This window comes from Drosophila willistoni, assembly GCF_018902025.1.
Source record: "Drosophila willistoni isolate 14030-0811.24 chromosome 2L unlocalized genomic scaffold, UCI_dwil_1.1 Seg196, whole genome shotgun sequence".
NCBI classification, from domain to species: Eukaryota; Metazoa; Arthropoda; class Insecta; order Diptera; family Drosophilidae; genus Drosophila; species Drosophila willistoni.
The window spans coordinates 8618304-8640943 of NW_025814048.1; the positions used below are offsets into that span (position 1 = coordinate 8618304).

The 22640-nt window shown below is 36.4% G+C and overlaps 3 protein-coding genes and 1 long non-coding RNA gene across 7 annotated transcripts in view; 3 read left to right on the top strand and 1 right to left on the bottom strand.

The window, feature by feature from the left end:
* The first annotated feature begins 133 nt into the window (after nt 1–133).
* On the top strand, nt 134–2003 carry LOC124460034. The gene is made up of 4 exons (XR_006953990.1): nt 134–303; nt 861–1181; nt 1476–1624; nt 1702–2003. It is a non-coding gene; the product is annotated as an uncharacterized LOC124460034 (long non-coding RNA).
* A 2750-nt stretch (nt 2004–4753) lies between these two features.
* The window catches only part of LOC6640484 (semaphorin-2A), a 50959-nt gene continuing 33072 nt past the window's right edge, over nt 4754–22640 (bottom strand). Inside the window, exons 3-16 of one of the 3 annotated variants that reach the window (XM_023174835.2) lie at nt 16033–16120; nt 14696–14747; nt 13472–13540; nt 13062–13169; nt 12783–12920; nt 12056–12188; nt 11578–11934; nt 10075–10303; nt 9086–9589; nt 8204–8356; nt 7816–7924; nt 7494–7590; nt 7247–7386; nt 4754–6716 (exon numbers count right to left, since the gene is read on the bottom strand). In XM_023174835.2, the coding sequence (XP_023030603.1) occupies nt 7501–7590; nt 7816–7924; nt 8204–8356; nt 9086–9589; nt 10075–10303; nt 11578–11934; nt 12056–12188; nt 12783–12920; nt 13062–13169; nt 13472–13540; nt 14696–14747; nt 16033–16120 (2030 nt within the window). In that variant the 3' untranslated portion in view covers nt 4754–6716; nt 7247–7386; nt 7494–7500. Of the gene's footprint in view, nt 6717–7246; nt 7387–7493; nt 7591–7815; nt 7925–8203; nt 8357–9085; nt 9590–10074; nt 10304–11577; nt 11935–12055; nt 12189–12782; nt 12921–13061; nt 13173–13471; nt 13541–14695; nt 14748–16032; nt 16121–22640 lie in introns of all 3 variants that reach the window. The other 2 variants (XM_047010251.1, XM_047010252.1) reach the window with 2 other exon arrangements.
* Nucleotides 17349–19408, top strand: LOC26529215 (NADP-dependent malic enzyme). Its single transcript, XM_015178893.3, has 4 exons — nt 17349–17474; nt 17535–17622; nt 17671–18870; nt 18923–19408. The coding sequence occupies exons 1-4, from the start codon at nt 17431–17433 to the stop codon at nt 19340–19342; spliced, it is 1752 nt and encodes a 583-aa protein (XP_015034379.1). The 5' UTR covers nt 17349–17430; the 3' UTR covers nt 19343–19408.
* Nucleotides 19347–21395, top strand: LOC6640257 (NADP-dependent malic enzyme). 2 transcript variants are annotated; one of them, XM_002062982.4, is made up of 4 exons: nt 19347–19545; nt 19618–20814; nt 20878–21172; nt 21226–21395. In XM_002062982.4, exons 1-4 carry the CDS (start codon nt 19411–19413, stop codon nt 21357–21359), a joined length of 1761 nt encoding a protein of 586 aa, XP_002063018.2. In that variant the 5' UTR covers nt 19347–19410; the 3' UTR covers nt 21360–21395. The 2 variants fall into 2 exon arrangements, with proteins under 2 accessions (XP_002063018.2, XP_023030604.1); XM_023174836.1 differs by having other exon boundaries at nt 19486–19552.

Below are 22640 nucleotides of genomic sequence, written 5' to 3' on the forward strand. Positions count from 1 at the left end.
TCACAAACTGACGTTATTGGCAAAAGTTAAATTGACAAACAAAACACGCAGCTTACTGCGATGGGTTATTTTTAAAATAAGTGTGGAAAAACATAAAATACGCAAGTGTTGAAAACTGAGATTTGAGTTATTTACAAAAAGTATCTGTTGACATTTGGGAACAGTAAGAAAATATGAAAAACACCAAACAAATTTATTTTAAGTAAGTCTTAAGTTAAAAGATTGTAATAGAACCTTTTCCAATTGAAACATCGAAAATAAGGACACAATAAAGTTTAATATTATAACTTTATATGTGTAAGTGTAAGTAATCACCTAACGAATCAAGGGAAAAGGAGTCGGGATTAATATCGTTACGTGAAGATTATAAAATTTTATGTTAAATTTTTGAATTTTATAGTTTTTATAGAATTTTGAGGTAATAACTCCCTTTAAAATGATAAATTGTGTTTACAGGGCTATACCCAATATATATAGATATAGGATATGGGATAAAAGTATGTATCTATTATCCTTATACACAAAACAAGACAAATAGAGCACAAGAAATTAGCTTAAGTTAGTTAAGTTATAGTATGTAACTATAAACAAATTTAAATATAAAAATAGTGAACAATAGTTTAAACTAGGCTAATAGTTAGACTTACTACTAAAATCTATCACTAAATGCTAAAGCTTTTGTCTATTGGTGAAGAGCAGCGAATCCAGCTTGATTAATTTTGAAATTATTATTCAAAAAAGTCGGAAAATGCACTTTTTTAAATTTTCTAATATTCTCGAGCATTTTCATTGTAATTGCTGTGCTCTCTGATCAAAAAAAAATAATCAATTAATATTTTCCTGTATTTTTTTGGTTAAAGGAAAAACCCAAGGGATAGTTAGGACTGCTGGCCCTTCGTCCCGCCCATTTAACCGCCCACCAACGAGTGTCGCCTCCTGCTGATGTTGCTGCCGCTAAGACCCCATAAATAACAACAATTTAGCATTTACAAGTGACGCAGTAAAAAATTTATATGCTCTCGCACATTTTCAATTTTCTGCAATTTTTCTAGCAATTGTGTGAAATTCCTTGCGGCTATTGGGCAGAGGCAGTCAGATGAGGGCAGCCGGGGACGGGTGGACGGGGATGGGAGAGAAAACGTTGCATGCAGCAGGCAGGACATGGACATAGACAGATTTGTGTATGTGCGAGCCAAAACCCACATGCACACACACACAACTCTCTGTCTCCAACTCGAACTGGATGGCATTATGGGCTAGCTAGATGGCTAGCTGGCTGGCTGGCTGGCTGGCTGCTGCTGTTGGCTGGACACTTTTAAGGGGCGGGCAATTTAGTGACTAGATTTTTTTATGGCGACCTCAACTATGTATAGCAAGGATGTGTGTGTGTGAGTGTGTGTGTGCATATTTCTTTTCCATTTTTTTTCTTATTTTAACTTTTCTTTTACATATGCTCGTCTCGTTGCTGTTACAAGTTATGCATGGAATTTTCAGCTGCTGCTGCTGTTGCTGCTTTTACTTGGCCATGGTCAAGCACATTTCTGGCATTTGATAGCATAGCTTGTCCAGGAATTTTTGCATTCAACAATATTTCATTGAATTTACATGCCCAATGTGTAGTAGAGTAAGTGTTGCAATTACCTTGACTTCCATTTCCTAACATCCAACCCACTTGCCACTTTCCATTTATTTTCCCCATAGCCATTCGCCCCCTTTCCATATTTCGATATAACCATTAATAAACGCACAGGCACTTCAAAAGTTGGCTCTGTCACATAAAATTCAATTTAGTGGCAACAAAAGAAGACACCAACAACAACAAAAAAAAAAAAGGCCAGCAACCCCTCGACATTGAGCTTAGCAGAGAGATGCACATTAGCATGAGAGGAGTTACAGGTTACGCACTTTATGCCCCCCAAAAGAAACTCGAAAACTGAAACTGAAATCAAAATAAATGTCAACGCGTTGCCCGTCAAGGACCGAGCGACATTTCGCCCTTTTCATCGTGAGCATTTACTTTTGGGGGTCGTAGTTTACTTCTCTTTTTTTTGCGACTTCCTTAATGACACTGCGCCCAGCAAACACGTTGCTGGTAATGACAATGATGATGATGATGACGATGATGATGATGTAGATGATCAAGAGAAGTCATGGACGTACACATTGGGCCCACCCCCCCGAACAGGCTTAGTTTCGAAGTGATTATCATAAAACAGAAACCACTTCGCAAAGTCTAGACAATTTATTTGTCTTTCAATTTAGTTGACTTTAGAAGTAACTATAAATCTGGTTAAAGTTTAATTCTCTTTCAACAACTTTTACCAGGCCTTTAACAATGACATCCCCTTTTCCTGTTTAAGCATTTAAACTACGCCTATGTGAGTATTACACAGAGGGGGAGTATTCCCCCTCTGATGATGCAATTTAAGACTTTTCTTTGTTCATTTTGTTAATCTGGCAAAAATTGATAAGGTGTGAAATTTCTGATTTTATTTTCTGCCTTCTGAGCCGCGTCAAGGAAAATGTTTTTCTTTCTTTTCTTTTCTTTTTCATTCATTTCGCCTCCCCCTTGTTTGCCACAATTTCTCAAGTTAAGGCTGCTGCTGTGGGTGGAAATTTAGTTGTGCCAAAAATTTAGAAGAGGGAACAAAAAATAAAATGAGAAGAAGCTTATTTTGTCTACACCGAAGTTCATATACTCTTGTAGTGTGGGGTTTTGTAGAACCGTTTCGTTTTTCAAATATTTTTCGAATATTTGTTTATGCTATGACAAATTTTCTAATAACAATACGATTAATTAAAACAAGTTTTTTGGATGTTATGAGAAATTTCTTACTAAATCTACTTTTCTACTATTTTTCTATAGTATTTTTTCAATAAAGTAAGCTCTTTGATCAATAGATTATGGGAGCTATATGTTATAATGGTCTGTTCAGGCGAATTGTCAAACTTCAACTCATTTGGGCAAAGAAAAGCTTTAATATTTAAGTTTCTTCCAACAGCTTTCTAATTGAGAAGGTGAAGATATAAGTAGGACAAGATAAGGTGAAGATAAGGCGGTAGGACATCGGTATATCGACTTGTATTCTTACGCTGATCAAGAATACATATAGTTTGTGGAATTAAAAAAGTTTCCTATACTGTGTTACAAACATATAAACAATTTTGCAGTATAAAAGAAAACAAAATGAAATTTATTCTATAGAATTTCTGGACTTTCATGTAGACCCTATCGATACTTAATAAAATCATTAATTCTGACCATTTTCTAACTCCATTGTTAAATTGTTTAATGTTAAAAAGATTAATTTGTTTATTTCTAACTTAAATAATTTTCTAAGAACTTTCAAAACAGTATTAGTTTTCATTTTTTGTTATATTTTATGACAATCGATTAAAAACTCACGAGCCTTGAAGGGTTAAAGAAAATCTTAGATATTTATGATAATATAGATATAACTCGATATTTAGAACACTATAACTTACTTGATTTCTGAGATTTCCGCATTGACGTTTTTAGTTGCCCTGAGAAAAAAAACACGAAAATGTTTTGTTTTACTTATTAAGAAATCTTATCACATTTATTTACTGCATTTTTTTTTTTTCATTTTTGTTTTCATTTCTTGTTAAATGTTTACAACTAATTTGTTTTGTTTTGTTTTGTTTAATTCTTTATAATATTTATAAGTATTATACTGAAATTGTTTGTTTTTCGATTTGAATTTAGCTCATGGGATTTCGATCATCGTTTATGATTTTATAGACAGAAAACTGTAAGTATGAATTTTATTTACTTCATACATATTATTTATGTATGTATGTTTGTGTGTGTGTGGCTGGTTGTAATCTAAGTAATTTATATCGATAATCGAATGTATTGTTTAAGCGCAAATTGTTTGTTGTTGTTGTTGTTGTTTATTGAATACTTTTTGTAAAATTTTGTTTATAATAATATGCGGCCGCAAATATTGCATAGTTTAAATACTTTTTACAACAAATTCCATTTCAATCTATTCACTTTTCGAATTGAGAGTTTTATCCATTTAATGCATTTACTGACTGACTTTTACAATTTTAGTTACTTTAGGGGTTTGTATTTTGTTTTTTTTTTTTTCTAGATTTATATATATATATGTATATATATTTATATATATATATATATATATATAAGTAATTTGTGTTTGTAATATCTTTATTTACTCAACATCATGTGATTGTCATACAAAACATTTCACATAATTCATTTAAATTATTTACAATAAAACTAAAAACTGAAATCAAGGACTAAGCAAAAAGCAAAAATGCAGATATATTATTTAAGAGTTAGAAGCTCAGAGCATTTTAGTCATTTATGTATATGTAGCTGAAGAATACTTACACACACCTACATACATATCTATTGTATTGTATGCATGACAGTACAGGGTGCTTCTCCTTGTGGTATTTAAAGAATTAGTGAAGTTTTGTGCAAGTCTTGTTATTGAATTAGTCCAACTCATGCTGATCAATTGAACTCACTTAGTTTTATATCTAAATACCACATTAAAAAGACACCCTGTAAATGTGTATGTGTTTCTCATGATTTTTACAAGGGCAAAAATGGGTTGTCTTTAGTTGAATTTGGTTTTTGGGGTTAGAGAAAATCTTTGTTTTTAGAAAAATATCTTGTATGTTTCTTGGTATTATTACTGTTCATAGAATGAGAGTGAGAAGCGTTTAGTTTTTCCTTAGTTTTTTCATTTTTGCATTTTTACTTTTCATTTTTTTTTTTCCATTCTTTTCTTTTTTTCTTGTTTCTTAATGGCAGTATTTATATGAGATTATTTTGGAATATTAAATGCTTTAGGTTTTTATGTTCGTTTTTCTGTATTCTGCTTTAACATTACTAAAAATGTATTTTGCCACACCAACTTAACACTAACTAACTAAGCTAAATCGGTTAATTTTAAGATTTTAAATTTAATTCAATTTAAGTTTACTTTTTATTTGTTTTTTTTTTCTTTAGATGAGCATGTTGGTCTCAAATGCAGTAACTTTATGTAGTTATATGTATACATACATACACACATACATGTATATATAATGCATATATATTTATATTGCTTATCGTAACATTAGGCCAATAAAACGCACACAATCTATACAATATGCGTAGCTGCTTTAGCCAATAAAAAAACATAAACCGAAAAAAAATACACAATACAAAAGCTAAAAACGAAAAGATTTCATTAATCGTTAAACTTAGAGCTAAAAATTTCGTTCTATATACAATTTAACTGTACAACATGAAAAAAGCGAAGCGGGTAGTTACGGAATTTGGAAAGATATTCTGTTTAAAGAATGAAAAATAAGAATCAAAGAGTTTACTTTGAACGGCTTTGAAGTAGCCTCAGTTCTAGCTATAACTTTAAGCCAAAATTCGGTCTTGATAATTTTGGATCTCAATTTATAAATATCTTTGTTTCTATCCCTTGAAAGTGGAGCCCCATTCACATACATTTTCAAGGAGTTTATCCTAAAAGTCCCAATACCATAAAGAAATTCAGAACTTAAAAGTGAAGCCACTTGATAGTTTAGATAGGCGGACCGACTAGAATACAGAGACCCAGAGACTTGAATATGTGTATTGACGGTTAGATAAACAGACGAACTTAGCAGACAGACAATTAATTGGCTCAACAAAGAAACGGACAGACTATGTATTAAGAAAATAAAGTGTTATGCCGAAAAGGTAAAGCCTATTCAGGAAAAAGGAAAATCCCATTTCTTTAAGACCACAAACTAATCTAAGGTCAGAAACAGTTCAAAATGAAATCTAAGTAAAGATTTTATGGTTTCAGAATGCCCAAAGGATTTTGAAAATTTTGAAAAATACTTTCACATGTTGTAAAGTTGTCAAAAATGTTGCTTATAATGTGCGCTTTGATTTTTTATCTATTTTTTTTTTGTTTTTTCTTTGACTTTTAATTAAATTTTGGTTCCATACAACTATATTTGAGTAGCTTTATATATTTTTGTATATATATATATATAACTATTTGTATTACTAGTTTAATTAAACAAATATTGCTAGTTTATAATACAAATTCGTTTAAGATCTCATCTCCTTCATTATTTTCCCCACATAAATCAAATGGCCAAGCGTTTTACGAAATGCAAAATATAAGAAAAGCCTAAATAATATATACGATTTCGATCGATCGATCGATTTCATCGATCTCATTTAGGTGGTTATTGAATTTACTTTTCGTTTATCTTCATTTTGTTTTGTATTTTTTTTTTTTGTTTGTTTTTGCTTAGGCATAGAAATAGAGATTCTCTGTTCTTTTTTTTTTTGTTGTGTTTTGTTTTTATGTTGTAAAACCGTATTTTTTCCATTTTTTTGTTTTTGCTTCAGTTGTGGCAGGATCCTTTTGATAGTAACTTTTATCGTTAAATTTTCGCTTCTACACTTTTGTTTATATAGTTGATTGAATGGAAATTAAATTATATATTTGTGTACATATATATGTATGTGTGAGTGAATGAGTGGTTTAGTATTAACGCAAAAGCATGACCAAAAACTTGTTGGTGTATCGTTTGAATTTTTGTAAAAAATAAAAAAAAATCGACAATAAACAAATGAAATTATATATTTTGGGAAATATTGTCCGTTAAAAAGCTTAAAAAATTTCAGTCTTTGTAGTTGAATGCTCGGCTCCTCTTGTTAATGCTTTCTAAAAAAACACAAAAAAAAAACCAAAACAAAAAATTGTCAATTGTGGAATAGAAATAGAAATGGAGATAAAAGGAGAAAAAGTTAAAGATGGATTTATTTTACTTGTATTTCATATTTCAAGTGTGTCTTATTAAATAACGAGACTGAAGCTTTTTGTTCAGATATTGTTATTCATTTATATACATTCATGTGTGTGTTTTGTTTTCTTTGAAAACGGTGTGAGAAGTTATCTGTTTCTGTCAGCTACTTTAGCTTCTATTCTTTGGAACTCTCAAGACACTTTAAGGCTCCATATCAAGCGCTGTTTAATGTAAATTTCATCTTGGGGAAACAATCATCTCGAGTCTTTAGAAATTTTATCTGTTAGCAGCAGATCAAGTGTGCTTATATATCATAGCATACTTTTCAGCGCAGTGCTAGAAACAATGTCACTTCTTCAACACTTTTTCTAAGCTAACTTGAAGTAGATTCAGTCTCGTTTTTCAATTGAACAAGTAATGCAAATATAATACAAATTTAGCAACTTACTTTGAACTAGAAACTTTAGAAGCTAGTCAAAATGGTAAGCACAACAAACACATAAATATACAATTGCTGATAATAGCAGCAGCAATAAGAATGGAGACTCATGCCCCCCGCCGACAAGAACTCAAAGCTGTACAAGTACTCTGAGCAAAGGGCAGCGGCACAAAGAAAAGAATGAAATGCATAGGACATAAGTAAAGGGAGTTTAGAAAACTAGAGATTAAATATCATTTGGTTAGGATTTACTCACTTCGAGGTCAGACCAAGGCATCGTTACTGAAGACATCATTGACATGCTTGCCATTGGGACTAAGAGGACCATTTTTATTATCCTTCAGACCGCATTGCTAAAAGAGGAAATTGTAAGTAAAATAAAATCCATAATTAGCCATCAAATTTTAATTACGCAAGCGAAAAATCAAAAAGCTTCGACATAGCCGGCAGCTGTTGTCAAATAAATTAAAATTTAATTAAAACAATAAACAGCACCTGCTGCTTGAACAACGAACAACGAAAAAAAAAAGAAAACGAAAAATATGCTTCTTGCTAATTTAGGCTAATTAAATTCTTACCTCCTGTTTGGCCTGCCATTGCTTCATGGCCGATTTATATTTCTCAAACTCATTGCACCAATGTGAGTAGATCTTTTGATAGTCCTGCTTTTGTGAGGGCGGCGAACATCTACAACGGAAATAAGGGAAAACCGAAAGTTATTGACTTGTCCTTGGTCTTTACACGCACACTAACACACACACAAGCACATATGCTACGGAAATTAATCTCGCACATACAGTTTTTCAAACGAAAATTTTCATTTTCTCAAAACTTTTCTAATTGCATGGCGGAAATTTTGTCGACGCCTGCAGCTGGCAAATTTAATTGCTCCATGTCCAATCTTTCCATTCACACCCCTAGCTTTAGTCTTTTCTTTCGTCGCTTTTGTCAGCCCCCGCAACTCACCTGTGAGCATCCACTGTAACGCCATAGCTGCAAAGAAGAGTACCATCCAGGTAGCTATCATAGCGTCCGCCATCGCCCTCATTTACAGCCAACAAGACAAGGCCGCCCTCATTGGTCTCAATGTATTTGGTGGGTGTATAGCGTACCTCATAGCTAAAAGAGATGAGAAGAGCAACAAGGAGCAATAAGTGGTAAGAGGAGATAAAGAGATTTTCTATGTATTTTCATTTTACTGTCGCCAAAAACGCACAATAAAAATCAATATAAAGTGTGTGTGGGAGAATATATTTTGTAAGAAGCAGACTTTTAGGTTGGTTGGCGGAGAGGGGGAGTCTGTAGTGGATGAGAAAAACTTTGCTTCTCCCTCGGAAACTTTTTCCATTACTAGCGCATCGTCAAATAAGCGTAAAAACGCCAGAAAGCAGAGCTTCAACATTTTAAAGTGTCAATTTACCGCAGTATTGGCAAAGCAACGCAACGCCAAAACGTTAAGTGAGATGAAGTGAAGTCTTTTTGGTCTTACAAACACACGCACATACATATTACTTAATAGCGATGGCATATCTATGCAAACCTATCGAAAAGAAATCGTTGATAGAATCAAAAGTCTTTCGATAAACAAATAATGAGAACTAAGTTCTTTATGAAAATGATTGAAAGTTGACAATAAACTTATAAACTTAAATTAATTTTCCGAATGATTTAAAAAACGTTCAGTATTTATGATTTTTTAGGAAATTAATAAGTAATTTGACTCTCACAAGACGCAAGTTAACGATAGAAACAGAAATAAACTCGGAGTGTCTTAACAAATTAAAGACATTGTGTTTAACCTCATTTTTAAAGTTCATTTTCCATTATATGTTCATTATTTTTACTTACCGTCCCTTCTCGGTGGAATGATGATACCAACGTGTTTGCTTTTTACGCAACACTTCGGGCATCTTGACAAAACATGATAGATGCAACGTTTGGCCATACGATGAGGTAACACGTTTACGCAACACACTCGTGTCACATATACCCGAAGTCTCATTGGCCACATCTTGCAAGAGTCCAAGTTGATATGGCCGACAGGCATTGACTTCCTTGTCCCAACCGCAATATGGATCCGCCACACAGCGGAAGCAGCTGTCATAACGTCGTGCACACATGGCTATATCAATTTGTTTCACCTGATGATCGGTGGCAATGTACAGGGAGCCGGTTTTCTGACTCAATGTCATCTCACGTATGGGCTCATTATGATTTGAGGCTTCGAATATGTCAACCAAATTCGAATGTCTTTCGCCATAGTGCATGAATTGTACAATTTTATAGATTTGTCCCATACTCGTTGATACAAAGTAGACAAGAAACTCTTGGTTTAGTTTATCAATGCGTATCCTTTAACGAAAGAAATAAAGACAAAAATAGAAAGAAGAATAAAAATAAAAAATAGGTTGAATGTGAAACAAACTCTGTGGCAAGTTTTTCTCACTTTATATTTTTCTTTGGTTTTCGTTTACTGGTTTTTTTTTCTTGTGCTAAACAAGGCATTTAAAGAGGAAAGCATTGCCTCAAGAGAATTGTTCACAAGTTCCGGCCAAGTTATGCCAGCGTTTTGCTTGAGTTTCTTTTTTGCTCTTCTTTTTTGCTTGCTTCTACTCTTTTTTTTTTTTTGTATTTTTCTTACTTTTTTCGCTTTGCTGACTTTTGCCACCGCGAACAAACTTTACAAATGTCAACACAAAACGCCAGGGTACATTTATACTCACACACACACACATTGATATATCGCTTGTGTGTGTGTGTGTGTATGGGAATATAAGTATGGCTGCTTGCCAGCAGTTGTAACTGCTGCTAATGAATACATTTTATACTCTACTTACTTGTCCACCACCAGACGGGTCAGTATAATGTCGCGTTTAAAGAAGACCGGATTGCCAAATTCATGATCGACCGCCTTATCCATTAGCGGATGTTTACGTATGAAATTCAACACCGAATCCGGCAGTGTGGCGGTATCATTGTGGCATGTACCCGGACGTGGCTCCGGCACTTTAGAGTTCAGTACGGGCAGCCAGGCGCTATTCGATGTGGCTTGTTCCTTGAATTTGCCTGTACGACGGAAAAGAGAGAAAGACACAGAAAGAGAGAGAGAGAATTGTGAGTGAGTGCATAAAAGTACAGCGCTCAGATGTATGCTACATTTAATTTATGTGCATCCATGTGACTTGAGTGTGAGTGTGTTGTGGTTGACCATAAATTATGTATGTACGTACAGCTCTTGCGCTGATTTGTGGAGCACAACTACTCTAATTACACTTAAACAAATAAAAACTAAGATAAAATCTGATTGCGTGTAAGCGATAGAGCAAGACACAATTGACTGAATGTCTTTATACGCTTAATGTTTCTATAATATAAACATAACTAGTAGATTACTAGTTCACCTAAAATAGTAAATGAGAGGACTTTATCTATAAAAAACTTATAGAATTCCTTTAGCTTATGTGTCTAAATTTCATAATGAACTTCTTATTTATTACTTGCAAAGAATTTCACAACAATGTATCCCATTTTATGACAAGTATCTCAAGTGGTAAGGGTATCAAAAAGAGCTCGAGAGAGAGATTATCGAGTGAGCTTTAAGTGTTGGCCTGGCATAATCATTTGTTTGCCATAATTAATTGCTGTGGCTTTCAGCCATTGCTTGGTTGTTTTTTTCCCCCACTCCCCAATTTTTTGCTCTCTCAGTTTTGTTGGCGCTTTCAACTCAGCATCATGCCCGCAAAACTTTTCGTAATGAATTTTAAGTGTATGCCAGATTTTTTTTCTTTCACAATTTTTTTTAAAACATGGTTTTTTTTCTCTTCTTCTTATTTTTGGCCGTCTGTCAGACTTGGCAGCGCCAGCGCATGCATACCAAGGCAAAACATTATGGTGTTAATGAACTTTTCAACTTTTCACTATTTGCCTTTGCCTCGATATTTTCTTCCTTTTTTTCTTGATTTTTGTGTGGGCATTTTCCTTAAAGAGTTTGAAAAAGGCTGGCCTGGCCTATAAAGCGGCCACAGCAGGCCCATCAATTCCATGCGCACCATTTAATGCTCAAATTCCAAGCTGAGCTCACCTGCTCGCTGAGGAGAGCAGCAGCAGAAGCAGCAGCAGAAGCAGCAGCAGCAGCAACAAAATGTTGGTCCGTATGTACGTAAAAATACCGCCGCAGAGAATTATGGCCAAGGCAATAAATCTACCGCACACACAAACCTACATACCCACATCCCCTCCCACCCACCAACGCCCACTAGCAAAATCGTGACTCCACTTGTCCTCAACACCATTACCCTTACCCTTACACTTATCTGGTAACCCAACCCAATTCCACTCACCTTCGAAGGCTGCATTGATATCTCGTATATCGTAACTGCATACAGCGGAACCAATCAGTCCATTTGTATTCGTTGTAAATGTTGCATAGAATTTTGTATCATCGTTGGGCATTTTGTATACTGATTGTATTTCATTGAAATAGAATGGGAATTCGCTTGATATGCTGCAATTCATGCGTGCCTTCAAATAGGTGGCCCAATTCTGGCTGATCATGTATTTGCCACCGCGGTCATTTTTACAAACACGTGCCACACGGGAATAAACAGCTTTGCCGCAATTGATATACTCCACGGCATGTTCGCGAAAGAAGAAGTAAACATAGTCACCAATATCAAAAGAGCCCACAAAGTTTGGTTCTAAAATAAGAAGAGAAGAAGTAATATGAGCATTATAATGTGCTTTAAGAACGATTAAAGCTAATTGCTAGCAATATCATTACAACTTATTTGCCAATTTATTATATCGTTTAATACTTACTATCTAGTAATTTGGAGTCATATTTAACGGTGCGCTTAAAATTGGCCTCCTTGCGGCCATTTGTCAAGTTGTACAAATCCGAGCGGAATATAACCGAATCAGCTTTGGTGAATTCGGCATTGGTGCCAGCATACTAAAAGGGGAGAGAACAACCATATAACAAATACAAGGATAACCGAATATTTGCACAAAAAAATTGACAAATTGTGAAACAGAAAGAGGAGAGTGAGGCGTAGTAGTAGAGAAGCTGAAACAAAATGCGAAAGTGGTAGGCAATGTATGCCTAAGAAGGCCCAAATACAAGGCACGCACACAATTACGCATAAAGTGTACGCACGTGCTTCAGTTTCAAGTTGTTTGTATGTATTATATAGGATACTCCTCTCTATGTATGTGTGTGTATTTTTGTCCCTCACTCTAATTTAATTTCAGTTGCTGCTTTATTGCTCTACTCTTTTTAAATTTTTCTCTAGCTGAAGCAACTTTTCTTTCTTTTGCAACTTCCTACTTTGCGCTGAGGCACTTCCCCATACCTCTCCCCCTCAGCCCACCCCCTACTCAGCACTCGGGTGGCTCTGTGCCTTTACTTTTGTAATTTTATTACAATTGACATTTTTCGCTTTTCTTTTCTTGCTTTCTCTTTGGCTCTCCTTCTCTTTCTTTCTGTGTGTCTTTCTGTTACTTTTGCCTTTTATTTTTGTTCTTTAGCTAAAGGAAAAACTCTTACCAGGGCAGGCAAACCAAAGGGATTTCCGTTTTCCACATAGACAGCGGTTGAGTTGTCAGCAGGATCGTAGGGACACTTGCCAATACCCAGACCAATGCCAGGCACGTACTGGGATCTGGGTAAATGTGTTAAGTTTGCCTAAGGGCAACGAGTAAGCCAAACCAAAAAAATAAAAAATAAAAGAGAAAAAAGCTTATTAGTTCACTTTAATTTCAACATTCATTTTGCTCTCTTCTTCTAATTTAAAATTTAAGGCAAATCATATTTGTATGTACTTACATTTATCACATAGTCCTTGGGATTGTGGGCATTGGTTCCACACACATAAAGTCGTTGACCATTGAAATTCATCGGCTGGATAACACGTATGTGATTGCGGCATTCCACCTTCTTAATTGTGCGCCAAATAATACAAGTGTTTAAATAATTTGTTAAACAATTCAGATTGTGTGTATGTGTGTGTGTGTGTGTGGGTGTATATGTAATTGGGTGTAATTGTATTAGAGGGATGACAAAATAAATAAATAGCAAGAGGGCTTTGCATGAGTTTCATTAAATTTTGTTAAAAGGTTTCAAATTTTGGTATAATTTTGTTTCGTTGGAAGTTTTATGGATTAAAAATGCATATATGTATGTGTATGTTTGTGTGGGTGTATTGGTGTGTGTAAATCTCTATGTTCTATACGCACCTCTCTTTTGCCCTTAGACACACAATTGAGTATATCAGAGCCAGTGGGTTCCAATATCAAAACATCGCGCTAAAATATAAAGACAAATGGAGTATGAAACAAAGTTTATCAAAATTGATTTTTATAGACTTTAAATTTTTATATATATTTTTTTTTTTATCGTCGTCTGCGAATTGTACGTGCAGCAAGAGCAATTTCTTCTTTTTTTGTTGTGGTTTTTCATTATTTTTCATTTTGGTATTTGCCTCACGTTAAGCATTTGTTTATTTAATTCGATTTTCCAATTGCAATAATAATAAGAGAACCAAAAATTGTCGCACGTTTTTTTTTTGTCTTCATGAATGTAATACTTAAACATATATATTTGTTTAATCGAGGGTCTATCAAGAAGATTTGGGTGGTTTAGTTGAAATTTAAGAAGCTGAATTATCGTTTTATCGATGACTAGTCTAAAGATCGTTTAACTTATTAAGGATTAAGTTATCTTCAGTAAGTTAAAACAATGCAATTGGTTTCCTCTAAACGTTTTAAGGCATTTTATACTTTTCATCTTGAAAGTACAAGAAAAAGTAGCTCAATATATTGATATATTGATTCCATTTATTTATACTTATTGAATGAACCTCGTTTCTATATATATATGTATAAATCAGTAGAATTGTGTGTCTGTGTGTAAAGAGAGATAAAAAAATCACTCTCATCAAGCTCAAGCTCAATTTTCCGTTTTGCTTTCTGCTTGGACACAATATCCTGCCGCAATGTCAGCTTGTCCTGCCAAGCAGCCAACCAGCCAACCAGCCTGCCTGCCTGCCATCCTGCACTTTAAAGTGCTACTTGAAAACGCACAAATAATTGCTGTTAAAAGCATTTGCTGCTCCTTAGATAAGGCAGTAGGAAAGGCAAAAAGGGGTAAACGAAGAAGTGCGGAAAGGGCATGAAAATGGTTTGTCCAATGAACTTGAAATGGCAACGGATATTTGATAGCTAAAGAGAAGAAGAAGAAAATTCAAAGTGCAATGAAAGTGCAATTGCAATTGCATTTGACAGGATATGGACAGGGGACATAGACATTTTCTTGAATGCTCAAAAGAAAGAAAGAATGTTGAATTATTAGAATGTTAATGGAGGGCTAAAAGGTACGAAAACATCCTTTCAATGAACAACTTGGTCTGATTTAAATTTGAAAAGTTGTAGACTATCTATAATAGATTTCATATGACTTACCTCACAAATCGATTGACTTATATTACGCAGATTCAGTCGAAATATGCGATCCCTGCAAGAAGAGGAAAAAGAAATGTTAAATAAATGAGTTAGCAGACAAGAAGCGTTAAGTACAGATTTGAAGATGGATATGGATGACACTGACACTTGGAGCTAATCCCAAACTCGTGCCTTGATACACGATAAGTTAATGCCGCCCACCCATACCACCCGGTCCCACACCATCCACCATCCACATCACGACAAGTTGTAGGTTGTGACATAAGGGCAACTTAGTCTTCTTTCTCATTTCATTGCAGACTCATTGACATTTTTGAAAAATTGTTTTGTTTCAGCACAGACAAGGTAGTAGAGGGAAGTCGTGACACTAGCACCTGCTGCGTCTTCTGTTTCGTCGCTTATTGCAATCACTGTGTAGGCCTTTGTGATTGATTGATATGGAATATTGAAATAGAAAGTCAGTCACAATATTGCCAGAGAACTTTAACCACTTGTAGTAACTTTAACCCAAAAACCTCCGAAACCAAAACCCCTAAGATGGGGGCGGCGTATGTTTTATGGAGTTGCCAGCACTGAGAGACAGAAGATCGAGTTGAGGCCACTCATCTGCCTCACCTCGTTGCCTCTGTTGTCAGAAACCATTAATCTTCATTTCCATTTTGGCCGCTTCGGCTGATGCTACTGCTGCAGCTGTGGAGGCAAAAAGCGCCGCTCGAGTCAAGTGGTAATTTTGGTTACTTTGTTTGGCAGCTTTTAGGCTACCGTATTTTTTGATGGTATGGTATGGAATGGGATGAGATGAGATGGTTAGGGGCGTGGTGCGGCAGGCTACCCCATTTTCAACCGCAACAGCCGTTAAAATGCGGCCATGTTCAACTTGCCACAGACAAATGAGCAGCAGACGAGCAGAAGCAGCAGCAGCAGCAGCGAGTAGAGAGCTCGTTGTCAAAAACCTCAGACTCAGTCTCAGTGTCTTCTCCTACCGAACCGAAGGCATTAATTCATAATTATGTATGCCGACAGTGTAGCCACTGGGTTTGAAAAATGAAATATGCAGGCACTAAAATGCGTTGCGGGCAACCCTCCAACCCCCCAAAGTGGCAGCAGTCAGTAGGTGGAATGAATGGGCGGATTGGTGGGTTCCCCGGAAGTTCACACAGTCAGAAACCGGAACTTTATAATTATGGGAACGTAGCAAGAGAGAGACAGAGAGAGGGAGTCGTGTCGTGTCGGGTTGGGTTGGGTCGTTTGTTGAGTTATGGCTATCCACAAGTTAGTCGTCATAGTTTTTAGTTTTCTTTCTTGCTGTTATTAGTTATCTAAATGATGCTACTTACATGGCACCCACATAAAGCGCATTGTTACGCTCATCCATATAGAAAGTTTTATAATGCAATGGGCCGCAGCTAAAGTCCTTGACATGTTCTGCAAAGAAGAAAACAACAAAAATGTGTAAATATAGTAGTGAAAATCTAGTTAATTAAAGCTTAAACACAACTGTCAATGCCAGCTTGAATACATCACTTCTCTCAATCTCTCCTCTCTCACTCTCAAAAAAAACTAATTAAACTATTATAATTTAGCCCCCCAAAAAATACACATACACAAAGTTAATTTATGTGTAAACAAAAGGCGCCCCCCAAAAGTGTCACGTAGTCAATGTCACGTTTCATCTGCCCTTCCCTAGCGCCCTTCAGTTGAGAGAGGTCGACGCTGTCATTAACAAAAGCAAAATGAAACCAGAAAAAAAGAAACCATTGAGGCATTTAGCTGCAAAAATTCTCTTTTTGGTCTTACATTAAGTTGTCAACCAATTAGTACACAAAGTCAAAAGACTACTAACGTTGTCCAACAAATCCTTTGAGTCATTTTGTGACGTAGATAATGAAGGCACAGAAAATAAAAAATAAAAATAACAGCAACAACAATGGCCAAGGACCAACAAAACATGATTGTTAACTTGATGGCCAACCTCACTCTGTGATTTGCATAATGATAATAATTTACGAATGACCTAAAGGACAGTTGAAAAGTTAGAAATCTGCTGAAACACTTGACCCTTATTGCCTTGCTTCATTTAAATTGTAAGGTGGCAGTAGGTCTTGGTGAAATTTGAACCATTATTACTTGTAAAAGGTTTTTTTTCTACTTTTGAAATATACTTAGGAAGCTATCCGGATCGTAGTCTTGAAGAAAGAGAGGAATTTTGAGCAGGTTATAGGGATAGGAGATGATAGTCAGCTCAGAGGACTCCAAAACGTTAATGCAAAGTATAATTAGTAAATCGTTGACTTAGAATTAATGAAATAAAGGGATGTCTACTTCATCTATGTACATGGTACCGATTCTTAACTCAGTAAGTCATAGATAAATATAACACATGAAATAAGCTTGATTCTGGGGTTAATTAAGGAGCAAAGGTTAAGTAAAAGAAATCTACTAAAATACGAAGTCAAATCAACATTGCAATGCCAGAGTAATTCACGAAATGCAAATACCAAAAACTGTCTTTGAACGGATTCAAGTCTAGACTCATACTTGCTAGATGTCGAGGCTTCAGTGATAACTGATTTTGGTTAGGAATATTGGCAGAGAACATCAGTTAGAGTAATAAATGTCACGATATTTATTGGTTTGACTGCTTTATCCCTTTAGCCTTTGCTAAAAATGTCATTTAAGTATTAGACAGAAATATTATTTTGTTTGGAATTTTTTCTTTAGTATTTCTTTTAAAAATGATTTGTGGGAAAATTTTAGGTATATATCAAAGAAGGGCCTGGTAAGTTTCTATCTGAATTATGCAGAATAAGTAAAACTAACGTTTTTAGACCACATTTAGCTCCAATGTACAGAATCCGTCGCTTCATATACATCCAGATAATGTGAAACCTTCAGTGCAAACAGTGCTCGATCCCAAAAATAATAAGGTAAGTCCACAAAGACCACAGATGAAGACAACTCATTTTGCCTTTTAGGGTCTTGGCTTCAATATAGAGGAGCGTCAACGTTTGGGTGTTCATGGGTTATTTCCCTACACCTTTCGGACCTTGGACGAACAGGTCGTGTCTGTGTTGACAAATTTTAGAGGACGCACATCGAATCTTAGCCGTTATCGTTACTTACGCTCGGTGCGGCAACGTCATGAGCGATTGTATTTTCGATTTATAAGCGAATGCATTGAAGAGGTATTGCCTGTTATCTATACACCAACAGTGGGCGAGGCTTGTAGTGTATTTGGCACGTTATTTCGCAATCCCATCGGTCTGTTTATTAACAAATTCGATCGTGGTCACATTAAGGATGTTCTAGCCAATTGGCCAGAGAAGGATGTACGCATTGTTGTTGTCACGGATGGTGAAAGAATTCTCGGCCTAGGCGATTTGGGTGCCAATGGCATGGGTATATCGGTGGGTAAATTGGAATTGTATACAGCTTTGGGTCGCATCGATCCACAATACGCGCTGCCCGTCACCCTCGATGTGGGCACTAACAATGAGAAGCTTCTGAATGATCCGTTGTACATAGGAATTCGTGAGAAACGTATGACTGGCGAAGAATATGAAGATTTTGTGGATGAATTTATTGATGCTGTGACCGAGACATGGAGTCACAAGACTTTAGTACATTTCGAAGATTTCTCGACTGTGCACGCATTTCGTTTCCTAGATAAATATCAAAATTGTTATACTTTTATCAACGATGATGTACAGGGAACAGCCTCGACTGTGTTGTCAGGCTTCTTGGTTATCGAGAAAATAACAAAAAAGCCGCTCAATGAGCATGTCTTTTTGTTTGCCGGAGCTGGCAGTGCCGCCACGGGTACAGCAGATCTTCTGGTAAAAGAACTAATACAACGTGGACTCGAAAAAGATGAAGCTGTGAAAAATATTTATCTATGTGATGAGAAAGGTTTGGTCACCAAAGATAGACCTGATATGCTCGAAAGGCTAAAGCCTTTGGCTAAAGATACATCGATGGCTATCAAAAGTGTTGCAGAATGTGTGGAGAAGCTCAAACCTTCCATATTGGTTGGCGCCACGGGTGTAGGTGGTATTTTTACGGAGCAGATATTGCAAAATATGGCTAAAAATCATGAAAAGCCAGGCATTATAGCACTCTCGAATCCCACCGATAAATCGGAATGTACTGCCGAGCAGGCCTATAAGCACACAGAGGTGAGTTCTGTAGTCACAAGGTGATCCATTACTGATTTATGTTCATTTTAAGGGTCGTGCAATATTTTCTTCCGGCTCACCATTCCCACCTGTGGTTATTAATGGCAAACGTAGAGTTACGGGTCTTGCCAATAATTGTTTTATTTTTCCGGGTGTGGGTCTTGGTGTTCTATGCGCCAATCCCCATCATATACCCGAAGAGGTTTATCTTGTGGCAGCTCATACCATGGCTAACTCTATATCTGATGAGTCTCTAGAGAGTGGCAGCATATATCCATCTGTTAAAGATGCTGCCGATTTGGCTTTCAATATAGGAGTAAAAGTTGCTGAACATTTCTTTGAGGTCGGTCTATCCGATGCCGATCCCAAGCCAAAGGATATATGCGAATGTGTTAAGAGTCAATTGTATCCAACTGATTATGGTTCCTCATTGACACCGACTTGGTCATATCCAAATTTGAAGAAAAACTAAGAATTGATTTTTCTGTCAAGACAAAGTTTTTCGAATTTGTATACAAATTTTTCTTATATTTTGTTTGAATGAACATGAACATGAAGTGCATCAAGGCATCCAAGTTGCTGGGTCTAAGAAGTTTTATGAAATTCTTAAGATTTTCCCATGAGAATGTAGTGCGACCCGAAATGCATGTTGTTACCGGCGAAAGCTTCAATAAGGTGAGGGGTGAGTCTTATTCATAGTCCCTGAACACACACACTTATAAAATATTTCTTGTTTTTTAATGACAGGGCCTAGCTTTTACCATGGAAGAGCGTCAAATTCTGGGCGTTCATGGCTTATGGCCTTGCTCCTATCGCACCATACATGATCAACTCTATGCAGTGATGGCAAATTTTAATGCTCGAAGTGATAACATTGGTCGGTTTACATATCTCTTGTCTCTGAGTCGACGACATCAACGACTGTTCTTTCGTTTTTTGCGGGAACATCTGGAGAAGGTTATGCCCATAGTATATACCCCGACTGTGGCCGATGTTGTGAATGCCTATGGCCTATTATTTCGTGATCCCACGGGTCTATATGTGACCATTTTCGATCGTGGTCATATAATAGATGTTCTGAAAAATTGGCGAGCAGAAAAGCAAGTAAGAGCGGTGTGCGTTTCGGATGGCGGTCGTGTCTTAGGTCTTGGTGATATGGGCGCCAGCTCTATGGGCATATGTGTGGGTAAAATGGCTTTATATACGGCTCTTGGTGGTGTGCCACCGAATCAATTGCTTCCCATTGCCTTGGATGTGGGCACCGACAATGAGGAATTGCTAAATGATCCGCTCTATGTGGGAGCCAGAACTAAACGTGTTCAAGGTGATGAGTACGAGGAGTTTGTACAGGAGTTTGTCGACGCTGTCCTGGAATGCTTTGGTCCAAACACATGTATTCACTTTGAGGACTTTGCCACGCCAAATGCATTCAAATTCTTGGAAAAATATCAGCGATCATTTTGCTGTTTCAACGATGATATTCAGGGTACTGGAGCAATGAGTCTTGCTGGATTTTTTAACGTGGAACGTGTGGTCCAACGTAAATTGGAAGATCATGTTTTCCTTTTCGCCGGCATTGGCAGTGCCTGTTTGGGTATAGCAAATATGCTATTGAGTGAATTAAAGCGACGCGGTTTGAAGCAAAAGGATGCATGTCAAAATATTTACATGATAAATGAACATGGCCTGCTGAACGATGCTTTGCCCGGCTGTGTAAATGAGGCAAGAAAGTTTGCCAAGCCACTGGACTGTGTGAAACTTGATGAAGCGGTAGAGCAATTAAAGCCATCGATTTTAGTTGGAGGATCATCAGTTCGCGGCCTGTTTACAGAGGAAGTTTTGCGTTTAATGGCCAAGTATAATGAGAGGCCGGTCATATTTGCCCTATCCAATCCCACGAACAAGGCAGAATGTACAGCTGAACAGGCCTATCAATATACTGAGGTTAAAGACTGAGAGCTAAAGTAGTAAATGAAATTTCTATCTTTCGCTCTCTCTCTCTTTCAGGGTCGGGCCATCTTTTGCGGCGGTTCACCATTTCCACCCGTAACATATAATGGCAAACGTTTGCAACCTGGTCAAGCCAACAATTGTCTCATCTATCCGGGCTTAGCTTTGGGTGCCATTTCAGCCCGTGCCAGCTATTTACCTAATGAGGTATTTTCAGTGGCCGCCTCAACGATAGCCAAATTTACATCGGAGGAGAATCTTAACTCCGGGAATATGTATCCCTCTATGAGAGACGCCAATGAGGTTTCATTTCATGTGGGCGTAAGTGTGGCCGAATATTTAATTGAAAATGGTAAGTGAATAGAATACAATTAAGATCATAAGTTTCCTAATAAATGTCTTTAGATATCTCCAATTTACGTCCATTACCGGAAAACATCTGTGAATATATGAAAAATCGTCAATATAGTCTGGATTATGGTAAATCCTTGCCGGAAACCTGGACATTCCCACATTTTCCTGTATCGTATCAGAAGTGAATAAAAATTTCAAGTAATGAATACTAACTAAAAATAGTTAAGAAGTTTTTGTGATGAAATTTGGGGTTAATTTAAATGCAAAAACCAGTTGAGAATTTTCGTGAACAAAAATGTAAAAATTTACTTCCAAAAAAAAGGAGGGTCAACATATTTTTAGGAGACTTGAATATGGTTGAACAAAGTGACAGGCAAAATGCTGAGGCATTTTAACGTCATTATTGTCTGTCAACGCGACACAGTGACATATGTGTGTGAGAATAAGTGTGTGTGTGTGTGTGTGTGTGTGTGTGTGAGTGTGTGGGTTCTCCTATATAATGCTGTTTTGCATATCAAATAGAGGGAAATGTCTGCTCACCAAAAATGTCAATCAATTTTTTTTTTCTTTTAACACGCATATTTGTTTTCAGAGTATGTGTGTGTGTGTGTGTCTGTGTCTGTGTGTGAGTGAGTGAGGACGTGCATGCATTAAAAAGCAATTGGTGTTAAAAGAGCAGTCAGCCAGCAGTTCGCACACACAACACACACACTCACACACGAACACACACATGTACGCTATTCGTCTGCCTTTCTATCAGGCGGCTGACTCCTTTAAAGCAGCAAAAGGCAAAAAAAAAAAAATAAAATGAATGTGAAATCATTTTCTTCAACTGACAGCTGTCAAAATATTTGCTCTCCCTATCTCTTTCTCCCTCTCTCTCACACTGTCTCTTTCTTTGCCTGTGTCAACGTGCCTTCGTCTGGCTGGCTATGTGTATGTGCAAAAGGTCGTTTAAATATAAAAAATATACATTTTTAATATTCATTATCAATCTTTAAACTTAACACTTTTTAAAGCTTGACCCAGTTAGAATAGAACATCTCAAGATTAGCTCTAAGCATCTTGGCTATGGGTTCCATTTGGTTGAGTTCGGTTTCAGTTTTTAGCGTGGCCATGGCTTATTGAATTTAATTGGCCATAAAGAAAGTGTTGTGGCTTGTTGAACTTAACAGCCAGAAGAGCAGGCCAAGCCCGGCCCGAGGCGCCAGCAGTAGCAACAGTTTTAGATAAATCGTAAAATTATATAGCAACGAAGGGAAAGAAAAGCTAAGCGAAGGTTAAGCTAAACATTTATTTGAATTATATGCGAGAATAGACATAAAAAACTCAACGGCTAAATGGATAATCGGAAAAGTCGGAGAGAAAGCAACAGAGAAAGAGAGAGAAGTAACCAAAGGACTACTTACAGACTTCCTTTTTTAATAAGTAGAAAAATTAATTACATTAGAGTTAATTTAGTTGAC

Excerpts from the sequence above, each read along its gene's own strand:
- LOC26529215 (XM_015178893.3), top strand. The coding sequence starts at position 17,431 with ATGATTTGTGGGAAAATTTTAGGTATATATCAAAGAAGGGCCTG. Across the intron at positions 17,475-17,534 it reads ATATATCAAAGAAGGGCCTG|CTCCAATGTACAGAATCCGT; the intron begins GTAAGTTTCTAT and ends GACCACATTTAG. Across the intron at positions 17,623-17,670 it reads TCGATCCCAAAAATAATAAG|GGTCTTGGCTTCAATATAGA; the intron begins GTAAGTCCACAA and ends TTTGCCTTTTAG.
- LOC6640257 (XM_002062982.4), top strand. The coding sequence starts at position 19,411 with ATGAACATGAACATGAAGTGCATCAAGGCATCCAAGTTGCTGGGTCTA. Across the intron at positions 20,815-20,877 it reads AGGCCTATCAATATACTGAG|GGTCGGGCCATCTTTTGCGG; the intron begins GTTAAAGACTGA and ends TCTCTCTTTCAG. Across the intron at positions 21,173-21,225 it reads CGAATATTTAATTGAAAATG|ATATCTCCAATTTACGTCCA; the intron begins GTAAGTGAATAG and ends AAATGTCTTTAG.